Here is a 14,695-nt window from a genome sequence, read left to right as displayed (position 1 = left end):
CAGGATCTACCTAAGCAGAGCAGGATCATTTGTAAAATGTCTTGTACAAAACGTTTCTCTGGTTCTACTGATTTCTGCTTTATTTCTATTTAAAACCAAAATCTTTATTATCACTTTTTTTGGGTGAAATCTGGTTACTTGCCAAACTCTTAAATTTTTACCAGAGGGCAGGGATCTCATTTATTCTTTATCCCTGCCAGTCTAGAACATATTTTCAGATGGCTTAGCAAGATTCATAATCCATGTCTTCCAAGCAACTCCTGACTTACTTGATTCAATTATATATTTTTTGATACCTAGTATGTGTCAGGTCTTGTGCAAAGTGCTGATGACCCTATGATAGAACCAACATTGTTTGCTTTTGAGGATATTGCAACATCTGGTGGAGGCGACACACAGGTGAGGAATTTCTCAGTGGGATCAGGAGACCCAGTCTCTGGACTATAATCCTGCAGTTTCCATGTTTTCATCTGTAAAATGAATATAATAAGAGTGTTTACCAGTCAGAAGGTCATGAAAGTAAAAGAATGAATGGTAAGTGCTCAGCCCTTTGGGCACTGTAAGGATTTAATAAATACTGTTTATGGTTACTGGTGCCTCTTCTCTACCTTTCCTTTCTCTATGACTTTGGAAAAGTGAAAAATACCCAATTCTATATTATTTAAGTGAAATGCAGCTATCTCATTAGCCCAGTGGTTTAGCTGTAATTTAGGTACAGTAATTTCACCGCAAGGGATTCTGGGAGAAGTTAGGTTGGATTGGGGACCTTCGAACAGCCAACACATTTTTCCCTTTACCAAGTGATGGGCCAGAATTCCCACTGTCCTCTCTTCCTGGCCATGGTTGGGCCCAAACCTAAGTGAGGTTTTCTTGACAGAGCCTGAGGAGCAGCCACTGAGTCAGGCTAGGAGGAGGTAGGGACCCTGAGTTTAATAGTCTGCTTTGTTTTTTCTTCTCAGCATGTTCATTTGCAACTTGGGGAAAATAAGAAATATCTTCATAAACAATCTCTAAAAATAGAAGACGTGTTAAGCACAACCTTAAAGAAAGCTAGATCAGCTTTCTTCATTGGTGCCGTGTCCTCCTCATTTCTGATGCTGTCACCCTAGAAGATAGTACCTGCAACTGGACAGCCTGGAGCAGGTTTAGCAATTACATCCCTGATCATTCTCTTCCCCAGAGCTTTAGGCAGAGTTAGTGGCTCATAGATTCCCTGTCTTCCTGTTGCTCATGGCAGGCCTTGAATTTCTTGCTTGGGAAAGTGATCTTCATCCTGCTTGCTGACCCCTTTCTTTTTGACAGAGGTGAGTGGGAGGAGAAGCAAAAAAGCAGAGAGATAAAGAGCAGGCTCTGGAGTCGGAGAGGTCAAGATTTCGACTTCCCTGCGAGGTTTTATTGGAGTGATTTTACTTTCATGTATCTTAGTTTTTCTCATCTGTAAAATGGGGATTCTCATAGTACCTAACTTAGTTGTCCTGGGGAGTAAGCGAAATAATTCATAGTAAGCACTTAGTGTGTGAGCAACACATGGAATGTGCTCAATAAATGCTAGGGATTGTTATAGTTACTGTTGCAGGTGTTGAAGTGTTATATATGAGGAAGAACAGCAAAGAGCATTAACAGTTTTCAGGGTCTCCTGTGAGCCATGAGGTGTTGTAGCTCTTTCACATTTGCCATTTAATTTCATTCTTCCTTTGACCCTATTGGAAGGTTCTACTACCTCAATTTTAACAGATGATGATATTGAACCTTAAAATGTTCAAGAAATTTACTCAAAAGACTAATTTATTTTGTTAAAAATCTGGATTCTGGTTATCCTGGTTGAGGAGTGACCAGAAGGGTGCGCAGGGAGACTTCTGGCAGTCTGGTGATGATTCTGCTTCCTTGTCTGGAGCACATGGATCTCCTGACCTTATTAAAATTCATCAAATTGCTGTTTGATATTGTGATTTTTTTCACTTTAATATGCATACATTAAATTTCAATAAGAATCTCTGGAAAGGGAAGAAAGGAACAGGAACTTGCCGAATGTCACAAAGATTATGAAAAGCCCAGCCAGCTCTTTCTACCACTACAAGTCAGGTGCAAGCCTTGTTGGCTTGTGCTTGGATGAGTCCCTCCTATGCTCATGGCCTTTCTGTCCTTGGACAACAGATTGCCTGCCATCCCCAGGAAGTGCTGGACCAAGACCTATCTGTTCAGGTGATGAAGCGGGGAGCAAGGGCACCAGGAACCAGCCAGAGGGAGAAATCCAGGACAGAAGGCCCAGGCCCAGGAGGCTGGACTGGAAATTAGCCACTGGTGGGTTTGAGGGCAGAAAATGGAAGTCAGACTGAATGACAAAGTCACTGGTCCTTTGTTCTTCTTTCCTAAGAGAATGACTTCTACCACCTGGTCCAATCAGGGACCTCTTTTTCCCTGTCAGGTTCTTTGAGGAAGTCTCCACTTTAGTTCTTTAGTTAGGTTCCACTCACTGGTGCTTGGATCCTAAGGCTTCCTCCTGAGAGACTCACTGCACAAAGCCAGAGAGACAGGGTGGTCTCAGCTAGTGCTTTTGGTTGGGGAATAAGCAAGGGAAATGAAATTCTTCCTGGGGGGAAGAATGTCATCTGGACCCCTTCCACTCTATATCTCATTTACAAAATAAACTTTCATATTTTAGAATAGTTTTAGATTTATAGAAAGTTGTAAAGATAGCAGTCCACACTGTTTCTCTGATATTTAATGTTTCACACTACATTTGCCATAACTAAGAAGCTAGCACTGGTCCATTACTATGAACTAAACTCCAGAAATTATTCAGATTTCATTAGTTTTCACATAAATGTCCTTTTTCTGTTTTAGGATTGCACCTAGGATATCACATTATATGCAGCTACCACATCTCCTTCATCTCTGGTCTATGATAGTGTCTCTGTCTTCCCTTGTTTCTGATGACCTGACAGGTCAACTTATTTTGTACAATGTCTCTCAGTTTGGATTTGTTTAATGTTTTCTTGTTATGAGCTTAAGGCTATCTGTTTTGGGAGGGAGAATGACACTGGGATGAAGTGTCTGTTTCATATATTATATCATATTATACCATATCATACCATGGTGTCATTATGACTTGTCATTGGTAAGGTTGATCTTGATCACTTGGTTAAGGTGGCATCTGCCAGACATCTCCATTGTAAAGTTGCTTTCCATTTCCTCTTTCTATAGTTTTCTCTTTGGAAATGAGTCACTAAGGGCAGCTCCCACTCAAGTCCCGCCCCCTTTCATTTTTAATCAAGTTTGTATGACATAAGATCTGTAAAAATGCACACACTCATCTGAGTATTTGCGAAAGTAGGGAAACAAATCTAACCAGATGCACAGATACAGACATCCAGGTTACAGACAGATGGACATCCAGAAGAATTCATATCCACAAGCACAGACATCACAGGAGAAATCAATAGTTTTGTCTCTTCCTTTCTGAGTACTCGGAGACAGGTGAATCGATTAGGATTTTAATTAACAAGGCTTCTGAAATCCCATTGTCTTTCTAATTTTTAAAGATCTTAAAGAGCAAGAGCTGAGTATGGCTCCTGTGTGTGTTGAGGGTGCAGGGTTTGGCAAATCTGTGAGTGTGGGATGTAAGCAGGCTTCCCAGGCTGGTCCCAAGCCTGATCATCCATTGGTGGGTCTGACTTTCTTTTTCTCCTTTTATGATCCTTCCATGGCTGCTAGGTTGGGATGGACATTACCCATGTTATGGTTTGGATCTTAATGTTCTCAAAGTCTCATATGTGGAAGGGTTGGCCCCTAGGTGATGGTGCTGTTGTCAGATGGTGGCACCTTTAGGAGGTGGGACCTAGTGGAAGGAAGTGAGATCATTGAGGGCATGTTCTTGAAGGGGATATTAGGATCCTGGTCTCCCCACCCCCCTTTGCTCTGGGCCACCATGAGGTGAAAACATTTCTTCTTCCACCTTTGCCACAATCCTAGCCACCAGACCAAAAGCAATGAGGCCAAGCAACCATGGACTGAAATGTCTGAAACCGTGAGCCAAAATAAATCTTTCCTCCTCATGAACTGTTGTTTCAAGTATTTTGTCACAGCCACAGAAATCTAAGACATCCTGTTAGTCAAGTGGTAAGAGGATGTGACCGTCTCCATTCAGAAGACTCTAGAGCTCTTGCTCCAGTACACAGGTTTCCTTTGTGTCAAGTGCTAGCCCCAGGTGCTGTGATTTAGTCATCTTTCAACCCCACCTGTCCTCACTTCTGCTCTGCTGCCCTATCACCTTTCAAAAGCCTTTCAGGGTAAATGCTTTCCCCCTACCCTGACATTCAGTGCTTCTCAAGATCAGGGCCCTGGTCCACCTTTTTGTCTTTCTTTCTTCCTGTTACCTCTCTTGTGGAATGTAAAACTCTTGTCTAGGGGACTTTCTCATTGTCTCTTTGATTGCTCCACCCTGGAATATGCTTTCACAGTCTTGATGTGTCCAAACCTTACTCTGCTCCACAGCTATCCAAGTGCCTTTTCCTGAGCTCCAGCTAGAAGGGACAGCTCCCTCCCTTGAGTCCCCTGAAGATCTTTAAGGAGTGGCAACTTTGCTTAGTCAGTGTGCATGTGTTTTAGAAAACACAAAGCTTGTGCTTGTGTTTTAGAAAAGGTTCATTAATTTTAAGCAAGATAAATTAACCCTTGTACTTGTCTCCCCACTTCCCAAACTATCCTGAGGTTTCCTCTGGAACAACTAAAAAGCTGCCATCATTAACATGACCCGTGGAAACCAATTCCAGTCTCTATGACTCACCTCTTGACTCTGTCGCAGTTCAGAGAGGGAATCTGATTCATGCATTTTGGTTAGAAGCTTATCCCTGGCTCCACCTACACTTGTGGGTAGGGTTGTGTCCACCTCGCCCAGACCTAGCCCCTGGGGATTAGCCCATTCTCAGAAGGAGCCGCCTTTTCAAAGAGAAGGGAGATACTGATGGCGAGCAGCTGCCTCAGGAAACCACTAATGGAAGTTGTCTCTGCTACTGATGATAGGGATGAAGGGATGCTGGAAGACAAAGCAACAGATGTCTACTGCAAAGTGTTTATGGAGTGAGTGAGTCACTGACTGAGTGACTCAATCATTTGTTGCCACTTAAGCCCCAGTGTATCTCCTAGGCCTGTGTCTCCAGGACTCAGTGATCATGTTTTCCATCTCTATATCCCTGTCCTCATCAAGTCAGTCTTGGGGCACTCTCTGGGTAGCCCAAAGGGGAGCAGGCATAGGAAATCTTCTGTTCAGGTAGAGAGGTGGAGCAATACATGGCAGTCACTTGCCCACTGGTTTATTGGCATGCATTCAGTGAGTTACTAATATATATCAGGCACTGCCAATAAACCAGATAAAAAGGACTGTCCCTCACAAGACTTGAAGAGTTCAGGCAAAAGTCAGTGACAGATAACATCATCAGTGCTCCAGTGAAGGATGTAGGGACCACAGGGAGGGGCTGATGAGCTCTGCTTGAGGCTTTTCAGAGGAGGTAACCCTAGAGATAGGTATTGTGGGGTGAATTAGAGCATGTCAGGTAGGGAAGAAGGAAAGGGGGAATGAATAGTATGCTTGAGGCTACAGGGGATTGTGAAAGAAAGTGATACATTTGGGAAATAGAGAGGTAGAGTGTTCCGGAGTGTGTGTTTAGGGTAGGAGTGCTGAGAGTTGGGAGAATATGCAAAAAGGAGATGTGTGAAAAGGGAGGCTGGGACCAGACCATGGAAGCCTCTGATCCTATCCTCTGGGCTTTTGACTTACCAGGGGGGCAGTGCTTTGAGAGACACTGAAGAATTTAAGCAGAGGAGCAACATATTTTAATATCAATGTGGAAAGTTCTAATACTTTGTTTGGGGAATGTGAAACATCATTGTTTTGGAAGCCAATATTGCAACAGCCATTGAATAGAATCTGCTTCCAGGGAGGTACACCACAGAATTAAAATAGTGATGTGCAAGATACTGATATGAGGATGTTCATTACTGGATCATTTGTAGTGGTCAAGAACTGGAAACAAAGTGAGTAAGCAACAATGAGAAAATAACTTAATAAATTATGGTATATTATAACACAGAATAATTTTTAGACACTGAAAAAATATTTTAGGATTCTACTGTATAACTTGGGATGATTTCCATGCTAAGTATGAAAATCAAAATATAGCATGATATGTGTACATTGTGATTATATTTATGACACAAGCAATGGGTTAGGAAACCCTAAAAATGTAGGTACTGGTAGTTGTGTAAGAATGTATACATGAGGAAAAAATGGGATGATACATACTGGGTTACCTTGAGTTGGCCAAGGGAGAAGGGAAAAATAAGGGTGTGATAATAAGGTGTAGATGGTATATGTGATATGGTCTTCAAGTTAGGAGTTTATAACGAAGAATGGGAAGCAGAGCACTGTGATTTCATATTTCCGATGAACTGCTCCAACCCCAGACAGACACCTATATGCACATTGTCTCAGTCACTTTCCTGTTACTGAACACAACATTCAACACCCACAACTTAAAGGAGGAGAGGTTTATTTGGGCTCACAGTTTCAGGAGATTCAGTCCATGGCTGTCTGGCTCCAAGGCAGAAACAGCACAGCAGAGGGGCAGTTGGCTCAGGTCTGAGAACATGAGTTGGCACGGTGGAGGAAAAGGTGCCCAACTCATGGTGACCAGGAAGCAGTCTGAGAAGAAGAGGCAGGGAGGGAGATAGATCCTTCCAGGTCACTCCAGTGACCCACCCTCACCAGGCTATACCTCCTAGTGGCAAATTATTTACTGAACTCACTAGTAGATGAACCCCCTGATGAGCACAGCAACTGGATGATCTAAGACGATCTAATCAGCATCCAAACATGCCAGCATTTGGGGGGATATTTTAGATCTAGACCACCATGTTCCGATTTTTTTTTTTTTTTTTTTACAAAATAAAGTAACTATTTTCATGAAGAGAAAGGTCATTGGTGACATTTGATTTTTAACAACTTGAAAGACAGTTTTCTATAAGAAATTGCAAGTTCAGATTCCATGGTTAAAGATGGTAAGAGTTGTGGTTAAAAGTTATAGAGCAGCATTATAGTCAAATAGCGGCCTCTTGGCGGAAGGCCTCCTTCTTCTCACTGAATGCCATCCACATGAAGACAGTCAAGCTTGATGATTGGAGTATGACTGTATCATTTCAACTCTACTTGATATCTTTGCCTACTGGGTTGGCTCCTTCAGTGCCTTTTGGTTTTTGTATGGACCCAACAAAAGCCAAGTCTTCACTTTTTCCCGCACAGCTGTACGCAGTCTGCCCCATACCCCATACCCAATCACTCTCACCTCATCTCTCATCCCTTCTGATACTCCTCCAGTGCCTCTGACCTTCTCATTGTTCTTCACATATCCTGAGGATAATTCTGCCCCAGAGCCTTTTCACTTGGGGTTCTCTCTCCCTGGAACAATTTGCCCCTGAATTTTCACATGGCTCCTTCCCTCGTGTCCAACTCGCTGCCCAAATGCCCCTTTCTCGATGAGCCTTCTCTGATCCACTCATTTTAAACAACAGTGTCCAGCCTCCTTTCCAATCTCAGCCCCCTCTAGATTTCTTTTCTGTTTTCTTTTCCTTCCTAGCAACACATACATTGCTTCCTATCTCCAGCACAAAAATTGCTTCTTTAATTGACTGTCCTCTCACTTGAGTGTAACTCTCATAAGGAAAGTGTTTGCTGCTACAGGTCAGGTCTGAGAGTATTACTTGGCACATGGTAGGCATATTTGTAGAATGAATTAATGCATAAATGAGTGGCAGGTGAAGAATGGCTTGGGCAGATCAGGCACAGAAGGACTCATCAGAAGACAACCGGGCCAGAGACAGAGGGCTTTGAGCTCTGCCTTAGTGATTACCTAGGTGCGCCTTCTCTGGTTGTGGAATGAGGGTGAAACCTGTCATTGTCTTTTGCTTTCTTATTCACTTGTCTTGCTTCTTTGGGCAGGTTGAAAGCTCCTGGAAAGTGGAGGCTTGCTTTCTTCATCTCTGCTTTTCCCACTGTGCCTGATATTTATATGATATTAAATATACGGCACTCACCAGATGTTCAATGCCTTATTAATTATCTGATATTACTAGCTTATTTGACCAAGTGAATTCCAGAGTAGATTTTATTTATGATCTTAGGATCTAATCTATATTCTTGTGCTATGTACTAAATAGAGTTAATTTTGTCTCATTATAAGAGTGGTACATATGCTTCCTATAGAAAATTTGGAAATTAGAAAAAAATTGAAGAAAAGGCAAAGGGCTTTATTTTCATCACCCATAAAGATCTTTAGCATTTTAAATCTTCCGTTTAAGCTTTGTTTCTAGCTATGGCTTTTTAGCATTATTGGCATAATTTTATTTACATTTACATTTTTATAGACTGCCTTTTCTACTTAGTGTGCATTTCCTCTTCTATAAACTTCCTGGAGAGCATTATTTCAAGTAAATGTACACTATATAACCATGTAGCTATATCACAGCTCACTTAAGTAACTATGATTTTATATTTAGGCTACTCCCATTTCCCTGTTATAGTAAAGGTCATCGATTACCCTGTCAGACCTCATTTCCTGTTGTTTATTAGTCTGGTCACCTGTGCCCTGACCTTTGTGCCTCAGTCTTATTATTTGTTAGATGGAGATAAAAAAAGCTGAGTTTAAGGTGTGTGAAAGGGAGGAACTGAGCATACAGTAGGTGCTTAGTAAATATCTGGTGGCCTGGGATCACGTAGGTGCTTAGTAAATATCCTAAGGACTGGGCTTAAAACCTCTGCAAAGGGTGGCGCGTTGGTAGTCATCTGCCACTGTTCCCTGGTTGCAGGCTGCACCTCCTGCAGGTGGACTCGGTCCAGCGCTGGATGGAGGACCTCAAGCTCATGACCGAGTGTGAGTGCATGTGTGTCCTGCAGGCGAAGCCCATCAGCCTGGAGGAGGACACGCAAGGAGATCTCATCTTGGCGGGTGGACCGGGCCCTGGAGAACCTCTGCAGCTGCTGCTCAAGCGGGGCTGGGTCATCAGCACTGAGCTGCGCAGGATCGGGCAGAAGCTGGCCCAGGAGCGCTGGGCCCGAGTGCACAGCATGAGCGTACGACTAACATGCCATGCCCGCTCCATGGTCAGCGAGTACAACGCGGCCAGCAGGAGCCCCTCGCAGGAAATGGGCCAGGTCAGCTGCCCTGGGGTGGGGCTGAGTGGGCGCTGGGTGAGGGGATGCCTTCTGGTGGGCACGTGTGGAGTCTGAACCTTTCCTGGCCTTTAGCTGTCCCCTTTTCCCAACAAACCAGGGACAAAAAGGCAGCAAGGACCTTTACCGAGTGTCTGACATGCGTGAGGTATTGTGCTAAATGCTTTTTACACATACTAACCCGCCAGCCTTTGAGGTGAGCACCATGGTGAGGAGCCGCACAATGGTTAGCATACCAACTTTAATGCCAGTCTCATCCTTCCTTCCTCCAGCTCCCCTGTCAAACCTAGTTGCTCAGTTTTATTTCCCTGTGCTCCCAAAGCAGCTGATCTCTTTTGCCACCCCTATTACAGGGTTAAAGTTCAGTCCCTGCCCCCTGAGTTGGATTACTTGATTCTCCACTTTTAGGCCCCAGAGTACACAGTGCCCAGCACAGGAGCTGGTCCCGAGTTGATGCTCACTGAACTGAATAGCACCGATCTGTTTTCCTCCAGGTGGAGAAGCTGCTAATGGAAAAATGTTCAGAGCTCTCTGCAGTCACAGAGAGGTAAATCTGGGCCCTGGGTCCCAGGGCTGGGCCCCAGTCCTGTGACTAAGAAGAATGGGAGTGAGAACAGGAGGCCTGGTGCTGGTCTGGGTGTTTCCTTTAATTGACTTTTATAAGAAGCCTCATCAAATTCCTCTGAGGTATTCTGCCCCAATTTTAGGCCCTAGGGATGAGATAAAAGGCAGAGGAAAGACCTGCATAGGAAAAAAAGAGGATATTCAGGGTGTTGGTAACAAGGAACAGGTTCTCACGGCTTTAGAAAACCCCCATGGTCCCCAGAGTCAAGGCAAGAGTCAAGGCAAGGTGAAAGCTGACATATCCTCACACACACGTATGCATTGACGCAGACGTACACAGACACTCACTTGCTCATACACAGAGATGTAAACACACACTCGCTCCGTCACAGAAATACACTCTCACCCTCTTCTCTGTGTTTCACACACATAAACACGCACACATTCACACTCAGATGTGTGCACACACACTCAGCTCCACATGTACACACTCCTGGGTGTATAGCTATACTTTCCCTCACCCTTGCCAGTCCTGTCCTAGATGACAAACCTGTGTCTTGGTGCCACTGGGGGCTCTGTGGAGCTTTGGCCTTCCTGGATGGAACAATTCACAGGCCATGGGGTGAACTTGAACCTGATTCTCCATGATCCAGTGGGAAGAACACCCCCAGGCTGCTTCCTGCACATGTGGGAAGACAGTTTCCGAGTACCCATGGGCTTTGGCTCACACCTTCAGAGCGAGCACCAGCTGTCCCTGGCACTCCAGTGCCTGGTTCACAGCTTCCCACCCTCGTCTCTCTATCCCGACACCACTGACAACATAAGCCTTGGCTGCAGTGATGGCAAACTGTCTGAGAGAGAAGCCCAGTGTATGGAGCTGTCACATTCTCATGATCTTCCGCTTTTCCTTGCCTTACTTCCTAGTGACAGGGGCCATGAATCTCCATCTCCAGCACTTCTCCTCAGCCTCAGGGACCAGGAGATGAGCCAGCTGTAGAACATTCCCTCTCTGATTCTTCCCCTAGTCCCTTCTTTCTACATACCAGGATTGGAGCAGGCCCATATCTGGCCCCAGCAATGGTTCTGGGATGACCAGGTGCCCCTTCCCAGAGCCCACCCTTGGTTTCTTCTCCCCAGGTGCCTCCAGGTGGAGAAGGAGCATGTCCTGAAGTCGATGAAGGCCTGCGTGAGTGAGACCCTGAGCACGCTGGGCCAGCACTTCGGCCAGCTGTTGGAGCTGGCTCTGACACGGGAGGTGCAGGTCAGTGCTGGCTGGGGTACAGAGGGCCACTCCCGTGGTCTCTTGTGGAGGGAGGGCAGAGTGGTGTGCCAGGCTGGGGGAAGCTGCTGATGTGAACTTTCTTGGAAGATATCCTCTTCAGACCACCAAAATCTACTCTGGCCTCTGTGAGACCAGAATGTCAGAGCTTGATTGAGGCTTCCTGAGCATCTAACCAACTCTGTATCTTCTGGAAGTGGAGCCTGGGGAGGGCTCAGACTTACCCAAGGCCACACAGCAGGGTGATAGCAAGGCCTGGTATCTCCCAGTTATACAACAAGATTGTTCTCTCTGCTCTAAATCTTCTCTGCTGAATTATTGTTCACAGTACACTCAAAAGATCTTATCACCCTGAAAGACTTAAGGTACCTGCAGGAAATATGCCAATTGTGGAAGTTCTGTCAACAGAGAAGAATCTAGAAAGGTCACACAGTCCAGCTCCTGCTTCAAGGCAGGCTAACGCTTGATTTGGGAAAGACGGAGAATTTTGGAGCCAGACAGATGTACTTTCAAACTGTGTTTCACCATGGGACCTTAGTCAAGTTCCTTAACCTGTGGTAGCCTCATTTTTCCCATCGGTGAATGAGAAACCTTCCCCAGAAGGACAGTGAAAGAAGGGGCAGAAACAAGTGGAAGGTCCGTAGCATGTAGTATGGGTTAAAACACGTTAGTCCCTCCTTGCCCTTTGCATTTAAAAAGCCTCCCAGTACATAAGGTTTTCATTATGAAAGGTATTTACATGTTATTAATAGTTACAGAAATACTGTGTTGCATGTTTGTCATTCTTTTCCCACCACCAAATGAAAGTCTCCCATAAACACATAACTCTCCAAACTCAACATTTACCGGATGCAGTTTCCTGTCTTTCTTTGTATGGCTCATTTTGCACAAGCCCTAGGTCTTGTTGCTGACCCACCTGCTGACCTGAAACACCTGCCACAATGCGAGTTCCTCTGTCCCATTAGGGCTTGCAACTGTGTCAGGGTGGCTGGTCCCAGGCATCTTCTCTCTCCCAGTCATAGAAAGATTCTCAAAAGCCATGCTCCCTGTCCTGAGAATCTGGGACAAAGGGAAGGATGGATCAAAGGCTGGGGTGCTGGGGTGCTGGGGCGCTCAGACACCGGGGTACTGGGGCACCAAGGCAGGCTGTTGAATCAGTGCTGACAATCACACGGAGGGGAAGTCAGAGGTTCAAGGTGGTGTTCATATCCCAAACTGAGCCATCAGATTTCAGAGGACCAGTGGAACATGGGGGCTAGAATGGGTGAAGAAATCGAAGGCCTGATCGGGAAAAATAGTAAAGCCAGTGGAAAGGACCTAGAAGAATTTCTGAGCAGCGGCACAGATGCCAGCTGTAGTGCCATAGGCCATTTTTACGTCCACTTGCCTGGATGTGCCAGATTCAATGGGAAGGGCTGAAATGGAAGTGTTAAATTGGGTTTTGAGAGCTAGCTGGGTTTGGAGCCCAGCAATTCTTTGTACCAGGGAGCAGAGGAATCAATGTCCTTGATGCTGTAGGTCACAGAATCCTGGGAAAAGGTCCCTGTGGATGCCAGGATCCCTTTGGGACCTTTTGGCCAAAGCCCAAGGCATAGTGCTCTCTGCTTTGCCTTCATTCCAGCCTCGCTTAAGGTGCAATGTCTGATCTAAGGTGCGTGCTTCTGGGACCATCCCTATCTCCCTGGCAAGTCTGAACACCTGGCCCACCAATATCTAGCCTGGGAGCTGAGCTGATCAGCTACTCATTTATTAGGGTTTGTCACCCCATTGGCCTCTCTCCCCTGGATGGCAGGTGAGTCCTCTATATGTCTGCATTACCTGTTTTCTTCCTGGTAGTCCCCTTCTTTCCTGCCTTCCTTCTCAGCCACCATGTCCCAGAGTCCTCCCAGTCATGCTCATAATAATTTTTGACTGATCTTTAGCTTCTTTTTACATCATAAAATGTCCATACAGAACAGCAGTGACGTTAGGGAGGAACTGGATGAAGGCAGTGTAATTTATGCTCAGTGTTGTAATCATGTTTCCTAAACTAATGACTCAAATCCTATTCCTCAGGATGCTAGGAATTGTACCAGGACCCTGTATTTTCAGGGTCTTCACATAAATGAAATTAACTTCTTTACATCAGAACTTCTATAATGTGCCAGTCTGAATTGCAAATCTTCCAAAAGATCCTTATGCCTTATAGTATTTCCTGTCTGGGCTGTAGTTTCCATAGGCAAAGAATTTGGATTGTGAATTTCTAATCCATGTATCACTAGTGACCCAAATAGTTCCTGGCATAGATTGTTAGGCAGTACATTCTACACTTGCAGAATCACTATTTTTAAGTTAAAGTAAATATTTACTCATTCTGGGAAGCTGGTTGTTTCAGGAAATGTAATTTGGGAAACACTCTTTTAGTATAAAGAGCTACGCATGCTCTTACACAAAAGAACAATCTTCTCTTCTACACCCAACAACTTAAAAAAAAAGTAAACAGTGAAACAGTGCTTACAATAAGGATATGATCCAAATCTACCATTACTCTGCACTGGCCTGCCTGAAATTGTGGTATATCTAGATTCAGGCCCTAGATGAGTGATGGGCAATATTTGTGCTCAAAGGAAGTTCCTAGGAGGATGAGGAAAGGCTGAAGATCAAGGTTAGTGAGGAATGGTTGAAGAGCAAGGATGCTTAAGCTACAAATGGGTACTCTGCTGCCTCCAAGGTCCTGTGCTTTGGAACAGACCTAGGGCTAGTGGATATAAGCTACAGGGTGTGCCATGTCAAAATAAGTCTGTGAATCTGTGGGCTGCTCTGCAGTAGAATGGGTTTGCCTGTCACTAAGATGGGCAAACTGTCACCGAGAGGACATAGACAGTGAGGGAGGTTGGACTGGATGACTTGCAAGGCTCCTTCCATCATGATAGCATGTCATTTTATGAATGTGGGCATTACGAGCTACTGAACCAAGCATGGAGTTTGGAGACATCAAATCTTGACTGATACTGACTAGTTATGCAAACTTGAGCAAATTATTCACTGTATCTGACCCCTGGTTTCCTCATCTCAGTGGGTTGTGGTCAGGAGTAATAATACATAAGATAACACTCTCTGGCCTGTGCCATTGGTTTCTTCACCGTAGACCTGCTGTGTCTTAAGAGAAACCAACAAATTTTGCTGAGAGAAAGCTCTTAATCTCCTAACTGTTTATTAAGATCACTTAACTACTTGGTAGGGAAAATATTTTAAAGCTTAAATGTTAGGGGCTAACAATGGGGAATTAATGAACATTTATGATTAGTCTACCTGGGAATAAAGGATTAGCTGTATGGGCAATAAAAGGAGAAAACTTGACTGACAAAAATTGGTTTACTTGAAGATGACTTAAAGGATGCTCTATTGAATAAGTAGATTTTCACCCATATGTCTGAATTTGTGACTCAGCTTCATGTGAATGGATGTTATACTCTCTCATCTATTCATTTAATCAGTCATTTTATTTAAAATATCACCTTTATTAAAATAAAACTGATCAGAGAACATAGCTTTGAGTCTGGAGCTAAGTGAGCTTGTTAAAACTTCACCTCACAACTAAATTTCCCCTTCTTGTCCCAGGTAAAGGTGGACAACCCCAGTCCTCAGCT

General features: G+C 44.5%; 1 protein-coding gene across 2 annotated transcripts in view; it reads left to right on the top strand.

Annotated features, from left to right (window-relative positions):
* Insc (INSC spindle orientation adaptor protein) overlaps window positions 1–14,695 on the top strand; it is a 124,449-nt gene that overhangs the window by 52,060 nt on the left and 57,694 nt on the right. For both annotated transcript variants that reach the window (XM_087211604.1, XM_087211605.1), the window contains exons 3-5: window positions 8,860–9,205; window positions 9,718–9,770; window positions 10,925–11,048. In XM_087211604.1, the coding sequence (XP_087067730.1) occupies window positions 8,860–9,205; window positions 9,718–9,770; window positions 10,925–11,048 (523 nt within the window). The remainder of the gene's footprint in view (window positions 1–8,859; window positions 9,206–9,717; window positions 9,771–10,924; window positions 11,049–14,695) is intronic.

Source organism: Heterocephalus glaber, unplaced genomic scaffold, assembly GCF_053883595.1.
Source record: "Heterocephalus glaber isolate CG9 unplaced genomic scaffold, H.glaber_assembly_v1.0 deba00001428, whole genome shotgun sequence".
In the NCBI taxonomy this organism is placed as follows: domain Eukaryota; kingdom Metazoa; phylum Chordata; class Mammalia; order Rodentia; family Bathyergidae; genus Heterocephalus; species Heterocephalus glaber.
This window is presented reverse-complemented; position numbering and strand designations above follow the sequence as displayed.